The following is a 22,591-nucleotide window of genomic DNA, read 5'->3' as shown; positions in this document are numbered from 1 at the left end:
GAGGTCCTTCTGCAGTTGTACAGAGCCCTAGTGAGACCACACCTGGAGTATTGTGTGCAGTTTTGGTCCCCTAATTTGAGGAAGGACATTCTTGCCATTGCGGGAGTGCAGCGTAGGTTTACAAGGTTAATTCCTGGGATGGCGGGACTGTCATATGCTGAGAGAATAGAGCAGCTGGGCTTGTACACTCTGGTGTTTAGAAGGATGAGGATATCTCATTGAAACATATAAGATTGTTACGGGTTTGGACACGCTAGAGGCAGGAAACATGTTCCCGATGTTGGGGGAGTCCAGAACCAGGGGCCACAGTTTAAGAATAAGGAGTAAGCCATTCAGAACGGAGACGAGGAAACACTTTTTCTCACAGAGAGTGGTGAGTCTGTGGTCCCGCTTGTCTCTCCACCGTCCGCCGCTTCTCCTCCCCTCTGCGCATGTGCGGGCCGGCCGGCCGGGAGTGCGCACCCTGCCCACAATACACGGCGATAAACAACTAAGATGGCGGAGGAAGAAGAGGGAGGAGGCGAGCAGTTGGATAACCGGCTGCTGCCGCCGGAGCTAGGTAACGGGCGGCACCGGGAGAGCGGGCCGGGGGCAACCGCACAAGTAACTGGTGCGATGTGCAGGTGCGGCCGAGCCGGGAAGCGACGCACAGGTTGACCGAGTGCGGTGGCGGGTCGGTGACTCCTCAGCCGTCTCGCTGCCCCCGGGCCGGCGGTCGGTCGGTCGGTCGGTTTCAGCTCCCTCTCTGCACGCTGCAGTTTGTGGTCGGCCGAGCTGGGCTGATTCAAGTTAGGCTCCTCTTCACGGTGGACCCGATGCAAGTTAAACCCGCCACTGGCTCGTCCAATTGAGTCTGTTTATGGTCGGTTTTTAACTGCGTTTCGTTTGGAGTTTGGGTGGGGAATCCATCGTCTGCTATTCCAGAATAAGTCCATGGATTGTAAAATATTCAGACTACTCATCAACTTGGTAGATACTATCATGGCTCAGGGGAGAGAGTCGTAAATAAGTAGATATAGTTATGTTTCGGCTAGTAGTCTGAAGAAGGGGTCCCGACCTGAAATGTCACCTCTCCATGTTCTCCAGAGATGCTGCCTGACCCGCTGAGTTACTCCAGCGCTTTGTATTTTTGTATAAACCAGCAACTTCGGTTCCTTGTTTCTACCCCTCCCTCAGTCAGAAGGATGTAGATTTATTCCATGGATTTGAGAACAAAGGTCTGGGTAGATATAGTCTGGGTAAATATTTATTTATACAAGAATATAATGCCATACACGCATATCTTTCTTAATCAGACATTGGAAATGTCCCCTTAGTGGCAAGTAAAAGATCCAATAATGGGTTTCCCTTGTCATGGCCAAAAAAATATTATCTGGTTATTAAGACATTTTGTGGGATCTTCATGTGTCCAGATTATCAACAGTTCTTCCAATATAAAATATTCAAATGTCTGTTAACAATGTTGGTATTATATGAATTTGCAAAGCACTCATAAATTACAGTCTATTAAAATGGAGGAAAAACAAACTTAAGATCACTTATCTAATTGGTGCTGCATGCATATCTTTCAGCTAAGATTAGTATAACATTGATCAAATCTGCCCCTGAGCCAGTTTTGCCTCAAACAATGGTCTGTGCATCAATGGAAATTGGAGGAACAGCACCTTATATTCTGCTTGGGGAGTCTGCAGCCTGCGGACTTGAACATTGAATACTCCCAATTTTGTTAGCCCCTGCTGTCTCCTCCCCTTCCTCAGCCCTCGGGCTGTCTCCTCCCATCCCTCAGCCCTCGGGCTCCTCCTCCTCCTTTTTCCTTCCTACTCCCCGCCACCCCCCCTATCAGTCTGAAGAAGGGTTTCGGCCCGAAACGTTGCCTATTTCCTTCGCTCCATAGATGCTGCTGCACCCACTGAGTTTCTCCAGCTTTTTTGTGTACCGTCTGTGCATCAATGTTAGGAGATAATTTATTTCTAAATTAACCCTGAACTGGAACATACTTTGGAATGAGTTCCTTGAATAGTTTTCATGCCCCTATTTTTTTTTCTTTCTTTGAAGAATGATGAAAAAATAATGTTGTATTATCTTTGATAAGCATTCTGTCTTCATGTTATGCTTACCAGTCATAATGCTGTAAGTCTATGTATTGATAGAACAGGCCTTCCAGCACATGATGCCTATGCTGACCATGATGTGAAATGAAACTAACTGTATATGTCTGCACATAAGCCATATCTTTCCATCACTTCCTGAATAAATGCCACAAATGTCACCATCGTATGTGCTTCCATCACCCTTTGGCAGTGTGTTCCAAGCACCTACCACTTTCAGTATTAAAAAGAAAATCGTAGAGCTGGCCGAGTTCGGAGCGGGTGGAGCTGTGGTGGCGCGCTGCTGCGACCCGACCCCCGGGGATTCGGAGGCTTACCGCAGGTCCGGTGGACAGTGACACCGGGAGCCCGTGGGTCCCTGCTGGGAGACCCGCTTTTCGGGGCTTCCGCAACGGCGACTTCACCCGCCCGAGTCGCGGGGTCGAGGAGTGCCTGGAGCGGGGCCTTACATCACCGCCCGGCGCGGCTTCAACGGCTGCAGGACTTTGCTAGCGCCCGCTGGGGGCTCCAACAACAAGACCCGGAGCAGGGCCTTGCGTCACCCGACGCGGCGTGAATGGCCGCGGGACAATTGCCATCGCCCGCCGGGGGGTTTGACTCTGACATCGGGAGGGGAATGGGGAGTGCAGGGGAGAGATAAGTTTTTTTGCCTTCCATCACAGCGAGGAGGAGATGCGCGTGTGTATGACTGCAGAAACAGCATTTCATTTGAGCCTCTATCAGGTTCAAGTGACAAATAAATTGTATTGTGTATTGTGTATTCTGTACAGACAGCACCCGTATTCAGGATCAAACCCGAGTCTCTGGCACTGTAAGGCAGCAACTGTGCCACTGTGCCGCCCAAAGCAAAACATCCTCAAGCAAAAGGTGTTGATTTGTGCACTTCCTACGTTTAGAATCACTATCTTCTGAAGAATGAAAGGACATTATATGTTTTTTTACACAAGGTAATGGTTGGCAATTATGGCCAATATAGCTCATCGCTAAGACTGAGAAACAAGAATAAAACTGTTAGAGGCATCAGCCAAACCTTTAGCTTACCAAAATCAACTGTTTGGAACGTCATTAAGAAGAAAGAAAGCACTGGTGAGCTTACTAATTGCAAAGGGACTGGCAAGCCAAGGAAGACTTCCACAGCTGATGACAGAAGAATTACCATTATAATAAAGAAAAATCCCCAAACACCTGTCCAACAGATCAGAAACACTCTTCGGAAGTCAGGTGTAGATTTGTCAATGACCACTGTCTGCAGAAGACTTCATAAACAGAAAGGTTACAGTTTGCCAAATACTTGCCTGGGCATGTATGGCTGCTGAAGGTACTGGCTTACCTATCTTAACTGATGATGCAACTGCTGATGGTAGTAGCATAATGCATTCTGAAGTGTATAGACACATCCTATCTGCTCAAGTTCAAACAAATGTCTCAAAACTCATTGGCTGGCAGTTTATTCTACAGCAAGACAAGGATCCTAAACATATTGCCGAAGCAAAAAGGAGTTTTTCAAAGCTAAAAAATGGTCAATTCTTGAGTGGCCAATTCAATCACCCATTCTGATCTCAATTGATCATGCCTTCTATATGCTGAAGATGAAATTGAAGGGTACTGGTCCCAAAAACAAGCATAAGCTAAAGATGGCTGTAATACAAGCCTGGCAGAGCATCCAGGGAAGACACCCAGCAACTGGTGATGCCCATGAATCGCAGACATCAAGCAGTCATTGCATAAAAAGGATATGCAACAAAAATACTAAACATGTCTACTTTCATTTACATGACATTGCTGTGTCCCAAACAATATGGTGCCCAGAACTGGGGGGGACTATGTGTAAACACAGTTGTAATTTCTACATGGTGAAACAAAAATGTATAAAAATGGCATTTATTAAAATCTGACAATGTGCACTTTAACCACATATGATTTTTTCTATTACAAATCTCAAATTGTGGAGTATAGAGGTACATAAATAAATGATGGGTCTTCGTCCCAAACATTATGGAGGGAAATGTGAATTGACTACTAATAGGTTGTTGTGCTGATGTGACACCACGGAAGAATTATGACCCATAATTGCACATAAATTCTACCATGAAACAGTGAGATAGCCCCAGTAATTCTACAGGATTATTTGTGCAATGTTCCTCTCTAACAGTTATCTCAATACAAACCAAAACATATTTTGTATATTTCAATGCGTTTTTGAGATTACTGCAAACTTTAAGTGTTCGAAAATAATTTGATGATTAATTTCCTGCAATCTACATGTGTTTTCACTGTATTTCTTGCAGTAAAATGATATAAAATAACTAACCTGGCATAATGATCATGAGATTAATTATAAAATCATAATCCTGTTCACTTTAGGCGAGATCACCTGGAATAATAGTCCTGGTTATACCATATAAACAATCTAATCAAAATGTTTCATTTGATTCTGAATATTTGTTTTAAAGAACATAAACATGGCTTCATTTTTTCCCCCTTGCTTTTATGGGAATAATGTCTGTACACAATTCATGGAAAACTGTCCTGACTTGTAGATCGATGTTGACATATTTGCAATTACTTTTGGTTATTTTGCCATTTTAGATAACGTCTATAAAAAGCTTGTAGATAATGTCTATAAAAAGCTTTTAAATTTTATCTGCAGAATAGAAACTAGGAAATGCTTTAATTCGGCAAGAAATTGGGAACAGATGTGCATTCTAAATTCAGAAGAGATTTGTAGAGAATTATCTTTATTCGATTGTTAGAATATTAGTCTCACTTTATGAGATGGTGGAAAGAACAACACTAACTAAATTGAGGGCGAGTTTAATACATTTACGAAGGAGAATGTACTAGATTATGCTGATAGAATTACATAGAATTAACAACACATATATTAGCTGGACAGCCCATCGCGCTAGTATTTGTGCCCTATCTGTCCTCTACTGGTTCTCTTCATTAATCCCATGTAAAGTGACCTAAATTGGTCAATTTAGCAACATTAATCTATTTTATGCCTAACCCTTAAAAAGTTGTGTACATCCCGAAGATTGTTTTTCTTTTCTTTATAAGATGATGATGATGAGTTTGCCGAGATGGAAGTTGAAGATCATGACAGTGAAAAACCAATCGTCATCAATTTTGATCCAAGTCTACCAACAACACACTCTGTATGTATAAAAGTGCAAAATGTTAGAACTGCAGACGAATGGCATGATTGTTTTTAACATCAAACTCCACCAAAGAACCTTTCAGGCATTAAATTGAAATGTTTTGAGCAGGGGGAAAGGCTTGTCTTGAAATATCAGTATCAGTCAATCAATGGAAGTGGGTGGCTTTATAACAGTTTATACTTTATATTAATTCATACTAATGTTTTTTGTTAAAGGAAAATAAATCCAACCCACATTCCTTTGCGTATTCTTTTCAATCTAGTTTGCTAATTTCATTCAAGTAAATGAGTTATGGATGCAAAGTCTTTCTCCCCTCAGCTCAGCACAACTAGGCTTTGCCCCTGGAATCAGCAATGAATTCAGTGGCTGGGTGGAACTTTTGAGATGTCTAGCTGTCAGTACCTTTGAGCAATCATATTAGCAAGCTGTTCTTTCTAAAACACCAAATGGAGATCATGATCTGTGCCAACTTTATTTCAAATTGCATAGAGAATGAAAAAACATCGGCAACATGTTAATGATTATTTGGTAAACCAACTTCTGTGTGATAGGTTCACTATCTTCTGTGTGAAAAAATATCTTGTGTTTGTATCCTGAATGGTTGACCCCTTCCTTTAAAACTATGATCCCTTATTTCAGACAATGTAGCTAGGGATAACATCAACTCTGTCAAGCCTGATCAGAATTTATTTTCAGCAAACTTCAGTGGCTGGTTGGCTTTTCCATTTGCGTAAGATACCTGTCAATATTAATCTGATTCTCTTTATTAATAATTAATTTGAACAATTTTTCTGGCTTTGGTTTTGGCCTCGTCAACCTTTTAAAATCTGAAAAACACAGCCGTTCAAAAACTTCCAAAAATCCTCCAACAATAAACAAAAAAATGAGCAACCTATTTTTTATCATCAAACAGCAAATTAACCTTATATTCATAAATATTTGTTAATATGGTAATGCTGGATGCCCTTTAGATTCAATTTTTTGATGCATTATTTGAAAAAATAGTAGTAATAATGTATATGAAATTAAATTTAAAATCAACATCTCATCAATTTTATTTTTTCCTTTAGTACTTGGGAGCGGACATGGAGGAGTTTCACGGTCGTACAGTGCATGATGAAGATAGCAATCCAACCATCCCTGTTCTTCCTCATGTAGCAGTTATTCTTATTCCGGGACAAACATTACCATTGCAGCTTTTTCGTCCTCAGGAAGTATCCATGATGCGAAACCTGATTCAGAAGGACAGGACATTTGGCATCTTGGCATACAGGTTAATTTCTTCCATGTGCAGTAAGCCTTAACAACTGAATAGTTCTTAATTGTTTAAAGGACCTCGTAAAAATGCACTATTTGCAGGAAAAATAGTCAATTTTTAATCTATATATTTTACATGTGTAATGTTCTTTCGGCAATTAGTAATTTTTAATAAAACAGTCCATTTTTATATTTATATCATCTTTACATGGAAACTTATCAAATTAAGTTCCTCAAATTTAAATGAAAAGAAGGTATGAATGTTCAAATGGATGTATTGGTATAAAATCTTATTATTTTGAGATTTTCCGAAGTGCTTTATGTCAGATTCATTAGTTAGAAATGCCGTGACAATTTTGTAGGCACTCAGCAAGATCCTGAAGCAATGCTGAGATGATCAACCAACCTTTTTTTTTAGTGGTGTTAATTAAAAGAGAAAACAAATGGAATTGTGAAATCTGAGACCCGCCAGAATACTGTTAGAAGTTCCAGAATCCATAAAATTAGATCGTAATATGTTCAACATAAACCAGTGCCTAGTTTGGCTGTTGCAAGTGTTGGACCGGCAGCAGAAAAATACCAGTTTGCAATTTGCAAATATTTCTTATTTCTTGCTGTTTGTAACTTTTTTTATATGCCAGTGGATTCTGCCTAATATTTGTTAGGATTGCAAGTTTTACCTCAATTTTAATATGCAGTTTTCAGTTTCATGAAATCTTTCATGAAAATTCTCCAAAGTTTATTCACATTATGGTGACATTAGTTCTATGTCATCAAGAATATTTTAACTAGTATATAGGTATTTTAAAGATGTGTAACAACAAAAAATATTTTATTGCCATACTGACTGAACCCACTACGATGCCTTTAAGGCTCCTATTAGAACTATCAACATTACTCAGCCAAACCTCAATATCCCCAATCCTCAACCTCAACATTCCTTTCCTCTGCATCCAAGGTATTTGAGACACCACCATTAGAGTCTGCTTCCACACCCATCAATATGTCTATAAACTTTGCATACCTTTCAGTAATTGAAGGTAGATAAAAATGCTGGAGAAACTCAGGGGGTGAGGCAGCATCTATGGAGCGAAGGAAAAGGTGACGTTTCGGGTCAAGACCCTTCTTCAGACTGATGTGGGGGTGGTGGGGGAAGGAAGAAGAAAGGAAGAGGCGGAGACAGTGGGCTGTGAGAGAGCTGGGAAGGGGAGGGGAAAGAGGGAGAAAGCAAGGACTACCTGAAATTGGAGAAGTCAATGTTCATACCGCTAGGGTGTAAACTACCCAAGCGAAATATGAGGTGCTGCTCCTCCAATTTACAGTGGTCCTCACTCTGGCCATGGAGGAGGCCCAGGACAGAAAGGTCGGATTCGGAATGGCAGGGGGAGTTGAAGCGCTGAGCCACCGGGAGATCAGGTTGGTTATTGCGATCTGTGCAAAGGTGTTGGGCGAAGCGATCGCCAAGCCTACGCTTGGTCTCACCGATGTAGAGCAGCTGACACCTAGAGCAGCGGATGCAATAGATGAGGTTGGAGGAGGTGCAGGTAAACCGCTGCCGCACCTGGAATTGATGTTACTTTTAATTTTATTTTTCATGCACTTAACCAGAAAGGTTTTAGTGAAGAGAAACTAAGACTATGTTTTAGGAACCACGTGTTGTCTCACTTTATTTAAGCCCTCAGTAACCAGAGCATTCCATTATTTTGGGTAGGCTTTAAGCATAGTTCTCAGAGATGAAAGGCCACTGTTAAACCTAATTTCTCAAAATTTAGTGAACAACTAATAGATCATTGAAATGCAGCCTACTCAAATTGCATGGAATCAAATATTCAGTAATACTGCAAACAATATGATAGCCTGAGCAATTGATGCATTTTGGGGGGGCATTTATAATTGAAATTATTTTTTATTGAGCTGAAGTTATTTTTTTTTTTTATGTAGCTGTGTTGCTATATTGTAATAATGCACCCATTTCACTCTCTTCATGCCATTTATTCTCTCCTAGTGATCGTTCTGACAAAGCTCCAGAATTTGGAACCACAGCAGAAATTTATGAATATAGGGAGGAGCAAGAATTTGGTATTGAAACTGTAAAAGTCAAAGCTGTTGGGCGTCAAAGGTTTAAAGTTCTTGAAACAAGAACTCAAACTGATGGGTAAGATAGCAACATGCACCCCTACTTGTCACTTGATCTTTATCTTCAATATAAAAGTATTTAAAAAGTGAACATAATTAGAATTTAAGCACAATTTATTTGTTTAAAGACGCATTGGTATTAAACTTCCATTATTGACTTTATTTCACTACATTGTCGTGAATATCAACAAGCTAAAAGATTCCCATGCAAACATTAATATGTGAAAAAAATACTATATAACATCTTAGGAGTTTTGCTCAGGATTAGATGAATGACATTGTTGCCCTGAAGCTTAATTGAGGTGAATGTAAGTAGCAGAGGTAACAGCAGTTGCATGTTGCCAACAAACCTGTTAACAAAATAAAATTAGCCTTGGACGGCATAGAAGGGATTGATCAGTGGGAACCAACAGCTGCTGCTGGGATTGTGTAATTCTGTTAGGGATTGCCTTGAATTTGTAGTTCCCTTTAATTTGCTTGACGTTAACTCACTGGCTGGTCCTCACATTAAGATGACCATTTGTTTACATTAGCAGTGTGAAACCAATGCTTGTGGAGTCTTTCCCAATAACTAATTGATGCTTTCTTGGAAGGGAATGACAGTAAAAAGGACAAAATTGGCAGCATCTGGAGAAAAATAATGTTAAGAATTGTTTTACAGTAAAATACTGCTTTGTCTTCAGTAAAAGATGTCTACCAATAACCTTTACCTTCACGGCACAACAATCCGTGGGTCGCAAATGATACTATAAACCAAGAAGAAAGATTACTTGCAAGCGGGATGTGTGACCAGGGCAAAGGGTGCAGCCTGGGGCAGGGTCCGTATCATATACAGTCGGTGCCAAAGTTCGGGTCCAGGACATTAGGTGTCAATAAGATGGGTAGGTTTGTGATCATCCATTATTCTAGCATATTTCCCGCTCTCCTTCACACTCATTGGATTAATTGGAAAATTTCTTATGTTACTGCCAAAATTATAAAAGTTCTATTGGCCCAAAAATAAAAGTTTGGGCAATCATATAAGTAACATGCAATAGTCTGGGGAAATTGTCACCAAGTCCCAAGGATTGTCAGAGATTTACTGTATTAATGATAGCCCTTTTATTTCCTTCACTTTTTTCTATATGCTGCCAGTATATGTTTAAAACACAAACTTTAAATCGCCTCTGCCACGTTTTCTATAATATGTAAAATAACAGTCTAATGTATTTATTACATGTTAACACATGTTACTTTTACTTGTTCCTAGAATTCAGGCGGTAAAAGTTCAGATCCTACCAGAGTGGATCCTTCCTTCAAGTATAGCAGGAGTTCAGCTTAATTCACTGAACAGACTTCATATGTTTGTTTCAAATAAGCCCCCTGCCTGCCGATTAAAGCAAAATCAGAAGTGGTGGCAGAAGTATCAAAAGGTTTGTTTTATTATTTTCATTAATATAAATTAGGATAAGAAGCACCCTTTCACTATGAAATGAAAGCAAATCTTGAATTGTTGTAGTGTAATATTTACCTGCCTAATCTTTATACTGATACTGACCCAGTATTGTTTCAGAGCTGTATAAGTCAGAAAGGACATACTTCCACAGATTTTATCACTTTGAAATAAGGACCATATTGATTAGGCTGCATTCCCTTCATTTAACCACATTCTAATTTCTATATTTTGTTCGTGCTCTCCTGCATTAACGATCCCATCAAAATTTATGTTATTTTTAAATATAATTGGAAGTCCTTATTATTAATATAAATTGTGCATAACAGTGATTTTGTTATTAATGTGAACCCATCTGTAAAGAGCCAGCAAACAGGACGAATGCAAGTGATACTTTGTTATTCAAGGAATTAAGATGATTAATATATCAAACTTATTAGGATAGTCTTATGCTTGGCATCAAAATCATTGCTTTCGTGTATTTTCATCTACTATGATAAACTAGCACAATGTAACATTCTTTCAATTGATTTTCAAACAGTGCCTGATTAATTTGCAGATACGGTGAAATATTGCCTTATTCCCATGAACGCTTTCAGAGAAAGCAGAATAAGCCAGCACCTGAACTTCAGATACCGTAGCTCTTAATATGAGGCAGGTCTTATGCATTTGCCCATATCAATGTGGTTGAGATCGGCAACTCATAGTATGAGATCCTGTACAGTCAGAATTATCTGATTGATCCGATCAGCCATAAAAAGGTTTATTCATACCCTTTTCACAATGTTATGAGTTTTATTTTTATTCTTTGCACTTCAGAGAAATTTCCACTGTGCAAATCTGACGTGGTGGCCTCCGTGGGTATATTCGTTGTATGATGCGGTGAGTATAAATCCACATTTTATTTGTGGTAATCAAAATGACAGCTATCAATATTGTAAAATAAATACTATTTCAGCTTAGATTCATAGTTATACGGTGTGAAAATAAGGCCTACTCATCCACGTAGACCAAGAGCCCCAGTCCCATTTGGCCCATATCTCTCAAAATCTTTATCTATTTACCAGATATTGTAATTATACCTGACTGCACCACCTCCTCTGGCAGCTGGTTCTATACATACACCCCACACTATGGGAAAATTGCCCTTCAGATCCCCCTTAAATCTTTATTAAGGAACTGCAGATGCTGGTTTACATCGAAGATAGACACAAAAAGCGGGAGTAGCTCACTGGGTCAGGCAGCGTCTCTGCAGAAAAGGAATAGGTGTCATTTTGGAACGAGAAGGGTCTCGACCCGAAACATCACCTATTTATTTTCTCCAGAGATGCTGTCTAACCCACTGAGTTACTCCAGGTTTTTGTATCTATCTTGCCTTTAAATCTTTTCCCATGTCCCAGATTCCACCACCACTTACATAGATGAGGGCCAATTTCCAGTGGTCAATTAAACTGTCGGCACATTCTTGGGATGTGAGGGGAAGCCAGAGGAAACCCATGCATTCACAGTGACAATATGAATACTCCACAGTAGCAAAGGTCAGGCTGGAACCTGGCTTGCTGGAGTTAGGCAGCAGTTCTACTACAATACAATACAATTCAATTTATTGTCATTTGGACCCCTTGAGGTCCAAACGAAATGCCGTTTCTGCAGCCATACATTACAAACAAATAGACCCAAGACACAACATAATTTACATAAACATCCATCACATCGCTGCGATGGAAGGCCAAAAAAACTTATCTCTCCACTGCACTCTCCCCCCCGATGTCAGAGTCAAAGTCAAAGCCCCCGGCGGGCGATGGCGAATTGTCCCGTGGCCATTAAAGCCACGCCGGGTGATGCAAGGCCGCACACCGGGTCTTGGTGTTAGAGCCCCCGGCGGGCGCTCGCAAACTCCCGCGGCCGTTCCAAGCCGCGCGGGGCGATGGTGTAAGGCCCCGCTCCAGGAGCTCTTCAACCCCGCAACTCGGGCGGGAGAAGTCGCCGTTGCGGAAGCCCTGAAAAGCGGTCTCCCTCCAGGGACCCGCGGGCTCCCGGTGTCGCCGTCCGCCAAACCCGCAGTTGCAGCCACCGAATCTCCGGAGGTCGGGCCGCAGCAGCGTCCACCACAGCTCCACCCGCTCTGGACTCGGCCAGCTCCGCGACGGTGAGGTGAGTAGTCGGCACCACAGCCCCCGGTCTTCCTGTTGGAGGCCGCTCCTCGTTGCAGCCCCAACGACAACGGAGACCCGACAAAGAAAAGGTCGGGTCTCCCGTGCAGGGAGAGATTTAAAAGTTACCCCCACCCCACCTGTACTGTGTCTACAATTGCGAAGATTGATCTACTAAAACTACCTGATTCCAAATAATGTACATTTCTCGGTTTAATCAGAAATCAGTATATTTTTCTCCATCAATTAAGTGATTCAAATAAAATTGCAAAGTTTTACTTGTGGGACAAGGAAGCAGTTTAGCTCAGTTCAGTTGGTTAGTAGGATTGTTTCATGAGTAACTAAGCTACAGACACGAAAGATCACCATTTGTTAATATTCATCTGGACCAGTGAGAGAGACATTACAATTTGTCCTAGTTGCTCTGAACTACAGGAAAGAACATTAGCCAAGAACCTTGTCCCGATTGTAAGTCTACACCTGTGAATACTTGCTTCCAGTCGGAGTACAGCAAGGATGTGATGCTTTGTGATTATGTGGTTCTTTCACATTTGTTGGATTTACTTACTTGATACCTGTTGGTTTAAATGAAGTACCACAGTCATCTAGGAAACTAATCCTTAGTAAGAAGCCAAGTGTTTCTGGGCAAGGTAGGAGAAGAGAAAATTGCTGTGTGATGTTTATTTGGTGTTGCCCCCTTAATTTTGCAGTTTTAATTTCATGCTGCAAGGTGGACATGGAGTCATTGAAAATACCTGAATACAGGAAATTAATAGATCTCTTGGGGATGGCAATAATAAGTGCAGTCAAAATTTTAGAAAGGTTTTCATTAAGATGCATGTTGTTTTAAAGTAGTTTATAAAGTATAACCAATTATCCCTTCACCCAAGTAGTGACTTTATTTTTGCTTTTATCCGTACTTAGGAAATACTGATGGAAAGAATGAAAGCACAACTCCGAGAGTGGGATGAAAATCTCAAAGATGACTCCCTTCCGACAAATCCTGTAGGTAAGTTACGTGATTATGTTACTCAGCTTGTATAAAACGTTCAAAACCATTCGTCTTATTCACTTTTAAGAAATTGTTCGTCTGTACTGCAGGCTGAAATGCAGCTTAAAAAAATAGAATTGTAGGATTGCAGTATTGTTCATGCTGGAAACTTTAAGTACAATGATTAGCAATCTCACATTTAGCAAGAAAATAAATTTAATGAAAGCACCATCGGTATTCAGTTCCGGAAAAATATTTATTGATCATTTGTTAAGTATCCAGGCTAGCTAGGGAACAAAAAAAAAGTGTGATTATCTTGTAAATAAATTATTAAGTAATTATTGTCTTTAGATTTTTCTTATAGAGTTGCTGCTTATTTGCCTATTGATGACAATTTAAGAATTGAGCTGCTTAAAATTGGTAGCGCTATTCAGCGGCTTCGTTGTGAATTGGATCTGATGGACAAAGTAAGTGGTGAAAAGGTTACATTTTATTCTTCTGTGGTAATTGTGCACTTAAAATTGTAATCGGTGCCTAATGCTGTATTCCATTCTGAAAACATACAAAATAATTGGCCTTATAATTAAAACTTCAGAAATGCTTTATCCATTAAACTGATACTATTGTTGAGATAAGTGTCCAGTTGATAAATGGTATCACATTTTATGAGGGGCCAGTGTTTACAGTTGTGATTCACATGGAAGGTAGCTATGTCTATAACGTGCATGATGGCTGCTGGTGCTCTTTTTCAAAGCCCCAATTGTTTTCCAGTCGTTGGTATTTTATGTACTACAAAGCTGTAAAACCTCATGAAAATAACTATAAATGCCATTGTAACCGAGTGAATATATTTCTGAGTACTGTCATGTAGAATTATAAACAAATCTTTTTATTTACAACTAATTTTCTGATTTACAGTGCACATCTCTTTGTTGTAAAATATGTCGCCACACAGAAATAACCACAAAAAATGACATATTCAGGTAAGTTTCCTTTTTGGAGCTAGTAGATTATGATTGAACAGGTCAGATGGCCTATTCGTTCTTCTAATTCACACATTCTTATATTGTAGGATTTTAATTTTCTAACAAAGTTAGTAGTATCAGTGGTATCCACTGATTAAGAACAGGGAGAGAATAAATTTTTGCTTGCACATGTAAATTGGTCCATTTGATTATGCAAGTATTTAGTTTAAAATATTATTTCATTTATTCAGTCTCGGTTAAATATGCACTTACTGAGTTAATAAATCCAGTCTATTGTCTATATCATCTGTCACTTCCCACTTCATTATTTTGACACAAATCTAATGACCTATCCATTTTTGATAGTGGTCATTTGTTTTACTTTTCACATGTCATCCAGTTGGAAGAAGGGCCACAACCCTAAACGTCGCCTATTCATGGCCTCCAGAGATGCTGCTGCAACCACTGAGTTACTTCAGCACTTGTGCATCTTTTTTTTGTAAACCAGAATCAGCAGTCCCTTGTGTCTACATCTTGCTGCTAAACATGAGCAACCTTGCTTTCATTCTGCCAAATTCAGGACCAATTTGCTGCTGCAGATTCTAGTTTTTAATCAGGTGTGTTTGCTTTAATATTATAATATATAAAGTGACATGGGTAATTACAAATCAAAGTAGACACAAAATACTGGAGTAACTCAGCGGGACAGGCAGCATCTCTGGAGAGAAGGTGACGTTTTGGGTCGAGACCCTAATTACAAATGTTTGTACTAATATTTTTATTGTTCAAAGTAATGTCTAACTTGTGCTTATCTGTTTTCTTTAAGTTTATCATTATATGGACCCATGGCTGCCTATGTGAATCCTCATGGTTATGTACATGAAACCTTCACCGTATATAAAGCTAACAACCTGAACTTAATCAGTCGGCCATCAACTCAGCATAGCTGGTTCCCTGGGTAATCTCTTATGTAACTCTGCCTTTTTAGAGTGTTATATTTGTCATTAGCTGCTGCACGGAAGGTAATGAAATACAATGACCTTAATCCACTTAGTTTATTTCTGATCAAATTTAATTAACAAAGCTCAATGCTAGGATCCACTTAACAGTGTTGTGTTCAGAAAGTTTTCATTCAATGCATGGGTTTCTCTTTGATTACTAAAACTGCATACATAATTCATTTTGTAAACATTTGTAGAGTTTTGAGGTGACATTAGCTTTGTCCTTGATACAGTGCCCTCAATAATGATTGGGACAAAGACCCATCATTTATTTATTTGCCTCTGTACTCCACAATTTGAGATTTGTAATAGAAAAAATCACATGTGGTTATAGTGCACATTGTCAGATTTTAATAAAAGCTATTTTATACATTTTGGTTTCACCCTGTAGAAATTACAACAGTGTTTATACATAGTCCTCCCCTTTCAGGGAACCATGATGTTTGGATGTCATGTAAATGAAAATATTTTGTTTCATAACCTTTGCATGCAATGACCGCTTGAAGTCTGTGATTCATGGCCATCACCAGTTGCTGGGTGTCTTCTCTGGTGATGCTCTGCCAGGCCTGTATTGCAGCCATCTTTAGCTTATGCTAGTTTTGGGGGCGTACCCATCAGTTTTCTCTTCAGCATAAAAAAGGCATGCTCAATTGGGTTCAGATCGGATGATTGACTCTCACCCGAGTCACTCAAGAATTTACAATTTTTTAGCTTTGAAAAACTCCTTTGTTGCTTTAGCAGTATGCTTGGGATCATTGTCTTGCTGCAGAACGAACTGCTGGCCAATGAGTTTTGAGGCATTTGTGTGAACTTGAGCACATAGGATATCTGTACACTTCAGAATTCATGATGCTACTACCATCAGCAGCTGTATCACCAATTAAGATAAGTGAGCCAGTACCTTCACCAGCCATACATGCCCAGAACATAACACCCCACCACCGTGTTGAACAGATGAGGTGGTCTGCTTTGGATCTTGGGCAGTTCCTTCTCTCCTCCATATTTTGCTCTGCCATCACTCTGATATGTTAATCTTCATCTCATCTGTCCACAAGACCTTTTTCCAGACTGTGGTTGCTCTTTCAAGTACTTCTTGGCAAACTGTAACCTGGCCACCCTATTTTTGCGGCTAACCAGTGGTTTGCATCTTGCAGTGTAGCCTCTGTATTCCTGTTCATGAAGTCTTCTGCGGACAGTGGTCATTGACAAATCCACACCTGACTCCTGAAGAGTGTTTCTGATCTGTCGGACAGGTGTTAGGGAATTTTTCTTTATTATGGAGAGAATTCTTCTGTCATCAGCTGTGGAGGTCTTCCTTGGCCTACCAGTCCCTTTGCGATTAGCTCCCCATGCTCTCTTTCTTCTTAATTATGTTCCAAACAATTGATTTTGGTAAGCCTGATTGGCTAATGTCTAACGGTTTTATTCTTGTTTCTCAGTCTCATCATAGCTTATTTGACTTTCATTGGCACAATTTTGGTCCTCATGTTGATAAACAGTAATAAAAGTTTCCAAAGGTGAGGGAAAGACTGGAGGAAAGACTAGGTGCTGAGAGTTCTCTTATACCTGCATTAAGGAGCAATTTAAACATACCTGAGCAATTACAAACACCTGTGAAGCCATGTGTTCCAAACATTATGGTGCCTTGAAATGGGGGGGACTATGTATAAACATAGTTGTAATTTCTACATGGGGAAACAAAATATATACAAATTTCTTATTCTTAGGCCCCCTTCGGTCAAAGCTGGCCATGGGTGTCTCCAGGGTTGGAGGACGCCGCCAATGTGTGACTTTGTTTAATGTGGCAGACTGGTGCACAGACAGCCACCACACGGTCCTTGACAGATCTGGGTCAGGATTCAGTGGAATGGAGTCTAAGACGACCCGAGACCCTTTTCTGCTGCAGCCTTCATCCACCTTCCCAGCCGTTGTAACGCTCGACTAAGGTCAGCCATCATCCTCCGCCTGTTCCACTGTTGAGGTCTTGGTTGGATTGCTCGGTGTCAGAGTCCTCCACCTTGACCTTACCGCCACGGGTGGCCCTACCAGGAGCATAGCTCTAGACAGCATCGCTCTCAGGACCACACAAGTTTCTCTACCACGACAAGGTGACAATCCACGGAGAATGCCACGAAAAATACACTTTAATAAAATCTGACAATGTGCACTTTAACCACATGTGATTTTTATCTATTACAAATTTCAAATTGTGGAGTACAGAGGCAAATAAATAAATGATGGGTCTTTGTCTCAAATATTACGGAGGGCACTGTATGTGTATTTCCGGAGCTTGAGATCTTGTATGGTTTTAAAACTTTCTGAAAATTAACTCTTACCTTCAATGATTTGTGAACATAAAGGTTTCCCTTTTCCTTCACCCCTTCATTTCCTCTCCATGTCCTTCCTAACAAAATATATAATTTAATCCTTAACTATATCAAATGTGAATGAATGCGTTGTGGCGGTCCCTGATTTATCCCCCTCGGCACTTGATGGACTGGTCCGGGGGAGGCTCCCAGCTACGAAGAAAAAAGCAGGGATTTTTAGCGCGAGACCAGTCTTCAGTCTCTCACTGAAGCGGAGAGTAGTGTGCTGTGCTCATTAAAGCCTTTACAGAATTTGCGTGGCTCCTCGCCTTCATTCCGGTCTCTCTCACACACCCGCTACACAGGTGACCCCGACGTGATACTTTATTGTCATATGTGACAAGTCGCAGAGATATTCTTTAATTTACACACCCAAGGTATGCAAAGATTCACCGCATAAAGGGCACCAACAAAGTTACAAAGTATCTTGTGACAGGTCCTTTGCTCCCCCGGCGGTTCCCCCACTCCGAGTCCTCGTTTGTAATTTGTCATGTGTTTTCTGTTCCAGGGGTCTGCCTTAATATCTTCCTCAAGTGTTGAATACCCTTTCGATTTTTAAATTATTTTGTGAATGCACAGGGAATGGAGAGATATGGATTATGTGAAGACAGATGAGATTAATTTACCATGGCATCATATTTGGCACAGACATTGTGCCGAAGGGCCTGTTGCTGTGCTGTATTGTTCAATGTTCTCTGCATCCCCTTCCTAAGATATTTTAATACACAAAAATAAATGGTATTGATTTCTTGATAATAACATTATATCTCACAATGGTGTGTAGCATAGTTGTTTTGTTAATCCTAGACAAATGTAATGTTCACGATGCCACTGCCCCTTTAATTCTATATATCAAAACCAGACTTTATTAGCCAAGTATGTTTTGCAACATACAAGGAATTTGATTTGCCATACAGTCATCATACCAATAAATAGCAACAAGACACACAAAATACATTTTAACATAAACTTCCACCACAGTGACTCCTCCACATTCCTCACTGTGATGGAAGGTGAAAAAAAAAGTTAAATCTCTTCCCTTCTTTATTCTCCTGCTGTCGGGGGCCTCGAGCCTTCCGTTGACAGGACGATCTTGGCTCCCGTAGCTGGTGGTTGGGCCCTCTGGGTCAGGGCAATCAAGCTCCTGGATTTGGGGGGGGGATGGGGGGATCTCAGCTCGCCCGCGCCGGGCGATCTGACTCCTGGTCGCGGCTGGTCAAAACCATCTGCGTCGTTTGGAGCTTCCCGACATCGGTCTCTATCCGAGACTGCGAGCTCCTCGATAGTGAAATCTGCAGGTTTCACGATCTCACGATCTGAAATCTCAGTTGGAGCGTCAAACCCAGGCAAGGGATCGGCTCCGATGGTAAGTCCACGGCCCCACGGTGTGGCTCAATGTCAGTCCCAAGCAAGGCCGCCAGCTCTATGATGTTAGGCCACAGAGCAAACTGGAGATATGATCCGGAAAACATTTGCATCTCCGGCAAGGTGAGAGATTGAAAAAACGTTTCCCCCGACCCCCACCCCCACAAACCAACCAGAGAACATAAACACACTAAAAATAACAAAAAAGAGACTGTTGGCGAGGATGTCGTCGTTGACGGCACCACCCGGTGGAATACATTTCACAACATTGACACATTATAGTATACAATGCCACAGTGGTAAATTTAACGTGGCATTGTATAAAATGTTTTTTGAATACAAATATCCACAATATTTTTCACATCTGCCCTCACTGTTACCTTGTCAGAAAAATAGTCTCTTCAAAATGTGATTTTTAATGTTAATTGGTGTCAGATTGTTAGATGTGATTTGTGCCTGCAATTAGCTTAAATTTTCTTTTTTTTGGTTTTGAAATATTTGGCAGCTTTGCGTGGACCATAGCCCAGTGCCGTACTTGTGGAAGTCACATGGGCTGGAGGTTTACAGCAACCAAGAAAGACATGTTGCCCCAGAAATTCTGGGGGTTAACACGAGCATCTTTGCAACCCAGAATACCAGAACTGGATGATGAAGGTCAACATGAAGGATGCTGGCAACCATGTCGTTAATATGTGTGTATATGTATGTGTACATATATATATTTTATATAAATATCTAAAAGTGAATAGCACTGTAGTTACTTGGGCCGTCGAACCTCTGGTTCTTATCACAAAGTTATTCAAGAAAATAATAGCAAACTGAGTGGCATGCATAGCATAGCTGTTAGATCTACGTTACAACAAGCTGATTCAATATCAAATGGATTACATAGCACCACCATCGTCAAATAGCTGCAGATTGTGACCATAAATTGCAGTGTTGTAAACAACTCGCCCCAGATTAGGTGCAGTGATTTAACAAAGGTAATCTTGTAGAGGAAAAAAACATTTGTAGTTAACATGACCATAATTAAAATATATATAGAAACATGGAAAATAGGTGCAGGAAGAGGCCATTTGGCCCTTCGAGTCTGCACCGCCATTTATTGTGATCATCCACAATCAGTAACCCGTGCCTGCCTTCTCCCCATATCCCTTGATTCTGCTAGCCAATAGAGCTCTATCTAACTCTTTAATTCATCCAGTGAATTAGCCTTTACTGCCTCCTGTGGCAGAGAATTCCACAAATTCACAACTCTCTGGTGTGAAAACGTTTTTTCTCATCTGTTTTAAATGGCCTACCCTTTATTCTTAAGACTGTGGCCCTTGGTTCTTGACTTCCCCTGCATCTAACTTGTCCAGTCCTTTTATGATTGTATACGTTTCTATAAGATTCCCTCTCATCCTTCTAAATTCCAGTGAGTACAAGCCCACTCTTTCCAATCTTTCCTCATATCGTCTCACCATCCTGGGGATTAACCTCGTGAACCTACACCTCAATATCAAGGATGCCCTTCCTCAAATTAGGAGACCTGCACACAATACTCCGGATGTGGTCTCACCAGGGCCCTGAACAATTGCAGATACTCTACTCAAATCCTCTTGTTATGAAGGCCAACATACCATTAGCTTTTTTCACTGCCTGCTGTACCTGCATGTTTAATATTGCGTGGAGTCTACGGGAGCCATTTTTTAAAGATATGAAATTGTCAGATATTTGACTATTTAATGTACCAAGGAAGATTTACCATAACTGTTTGGACAGGTTCCTACATTGCCATTACTTCTCCCTCTATTTTGATTGACGTATTAATTTGTAATTTCAAATATATTTCACATTTCTTTTTGATTGGGAAATCTAGATACCTTAATATGGTGTTTGTAAAAATACCTCAGTGAAAAACCCCTCCATTGAATGAATAATTTTCTTCCAATATCTTACTGAGTATTCAACTGGATGTTTGACTGTAACAACCTACTCAATTGAATTCCCAAAGATGAATGCCGGACGAGTTATGGCATTGGCTTATTTCTGTAGCTTTTAAGCAAATGAGTACAGGCATGGAAGATTGGGAACCTAAACCAAATTCACTTTACATATAGAACTTGGGTCGAGTTTGGATACATTCACCTTATTTCTCCCATTCATATTAATAGCTTGTGGGAAATGGCTCCCTGAGTTACGGTTATATATTCTGAATGGGTGAGCTTCAGTGTAGTACAATGCCATAAATCAGTCTCCATTACTGCAGACTCTAAAAAGCAATATGCTGTTCGCAATCTAATTAAGGAGTTATCCTATTTGAATTTTGCATGTACGCTAATGAGATATCCATTGAGCATTATCTTTTTTTAAGATGCTGGCTGACTCCTAACATTTTATAAGATGGAAACTTTCAATTAAGCCTTTTTGATCATCATTTTGTGCAAGTCTGTGAGTATACTTGCAACAAGATTATACTAACAACTTAATGCTTCAATTGTAGTTTTACGATAAATCCAGTTATTCTGCTGAAAAAGTATCTGCTGTGTCCATTTCAAAGTAGCTAGTGTATTATTAATAGACCAGAATTCTTGATGTGGTCAACTTGTTAATACAGTGCTGTTCAATGTTTTCATTCTGGCAAATTACTTAGTTCCTAGTAAATGGTGTTATAATGAGATCTATTTTTCTTGAGATAGTTGTAAATAATGGAATTTACTGTGTTTAATAATTGAGAATAATTGTGTTGAAAGCAGTTTTAATTGTAGCTGTTATGGGGAAACAGTGCTCTTTTCGTGAGATTCCGTTGAGAGAAATTTATACTCTTTTTTGCAAGCATTTGGAAAGGAACTATGATACAAATGAAATGATTAAAGAGATTTTGAAGACATTAACCAGGAAAATGTTGCTGTTTTTTTTATGTTAATTTACTTCCATAATTTTATAACTTTGAAATGTTTGCCTTCTCAACAAAATTATTGATAAACAAAAAATGTTCTTAAACTATAGTGGTTTCAATTTAAATCTTGCTGTGTTCTCGGATGTAGAGTTGCATTTCATAACGATGCACATTGTTGTGCAGCAGTCTTCAGTCTAACTTCCATCCCAAGCATCTAATATGGAACAGACCACAGGTTCATTTTTGAGTTGATTAGAAAAATGTGATGCACTGACTTAACCTGAGCAGTTGGAAACATAAATGATTAAGGCTTTCATTTAGTAGTAATTATTTTGAAAGTAAGATTCAATGCCTCCACACTTCAACTTTGCAACAGAATACATTGGTCAGAAAATGAACAAGTTGCTTTTTGATAGTCTCAGAACCTTTCTTCTGGTTTTGAAGGATTCATAATAATTCCATCAGGTTTGTGATCAAAGTATTTTGTTTGAATCCCAGCTTCCGTGATATTTTGCTTTTTCACATCTTTAGCTACATGCATGAGATTTCTCCGCAGATCCTGAAATTCGGTCAAAAAAGTCTAAATCCGGCCCGGACTTACCAATAAGTCAGGATCACCAGTGTTGGAGCTCCGACTGCAGGGCTTGTGGACTTTAACACCATGAACTCCTGAGTTGTAACACCCTGAGTTGGATGATCAGCCATGATCATATTGAATGGCGGTGCAGGCTCGAAGGACCTACTCCTGCACCTATTTTCTATGTTTCTATGAAGC

At 40.1% G+C, this 22,591-nt stretch overlaps 1 protein-coding gene across 1 annotated transcript; it reads left to right on the top strand.

Annotated features, from left to right (window-relative positions):
• The first annotated feature begins 448 nt into the window (after window positions 1-448).
• crbn (cereblon) lies at window positions 449-21,814 on the top strand. The gene is made up of 11 exons (XM_033036739.1): window positions 449-559; window positions 5,169-5,266; window positions 6,340-6,542; window positions 8,532-8,681; window positions 9,912-10,074; window positions 10,914-10,976; window positions 13,172-13,256; window positions 13,590-13,705; window positions 14,157-14,221; window positions 15,030-15,161; window positions 19,441-21,814. The coding sequence occupies exons 1-11, from the start codon at window positions 496-498 to the stop codon at window positions 19,622-19,624; spliced, it is 1,323 nt and encodes a 440-aa protein (XP_032892630.1). The 5' UTR covers window positions 449-495; the 3' UTR covers window positions 19,625-21,814.
• The last annotated feature ends 777 nt before the right edge of the window (window positions 21,815-22,591 follow it).

Source organism: Amblyraja radiata, chromosome 18 (assembly GCF_010909765.2).
Source record: "Amblyraja radiata isolate CabotCenter1 chromosome 18, sAmbRad1.1.pri, whole genome shotgun sequence".
Classification (NCBI taxonomy): domain Eukaryota; kingdom Metazoa; phylum Chordata; class Chondrichthyes; order Rajiformes; family Rajidae; genus Amblyraja; species Amblyraja radiata.
Note: the sequence above shows the minus strand (reverse complement) of the source record. Positions and strands in the feature narration are given on the sequence as shown.

Excerpts from the sequence above, each read along its gene's own strand:
- crbn (XM_033036739.1), top strand. The coding sequence starts at position 496 with ATGGCGGAGGAAGAAGAGGGAGGAGGCGAGCAGTTGGATAACCGGCTG. Across the intron at positions 13,257-13,589 it reads CCTTCCGACAAATCCTGTAG|ATTTTTCTTATAGAGTTGCT; the intron begins GTAAGTTACGTG and ends TATTGTCTTTAG. Across the intron at positions 13,706-14,156 it reads AATTGGATCTGATGGACAAA|TGCACATCTCTTTGTTGTAA; the intron begins GTAAGTGGTGAA and ends TCTGATTTACAG.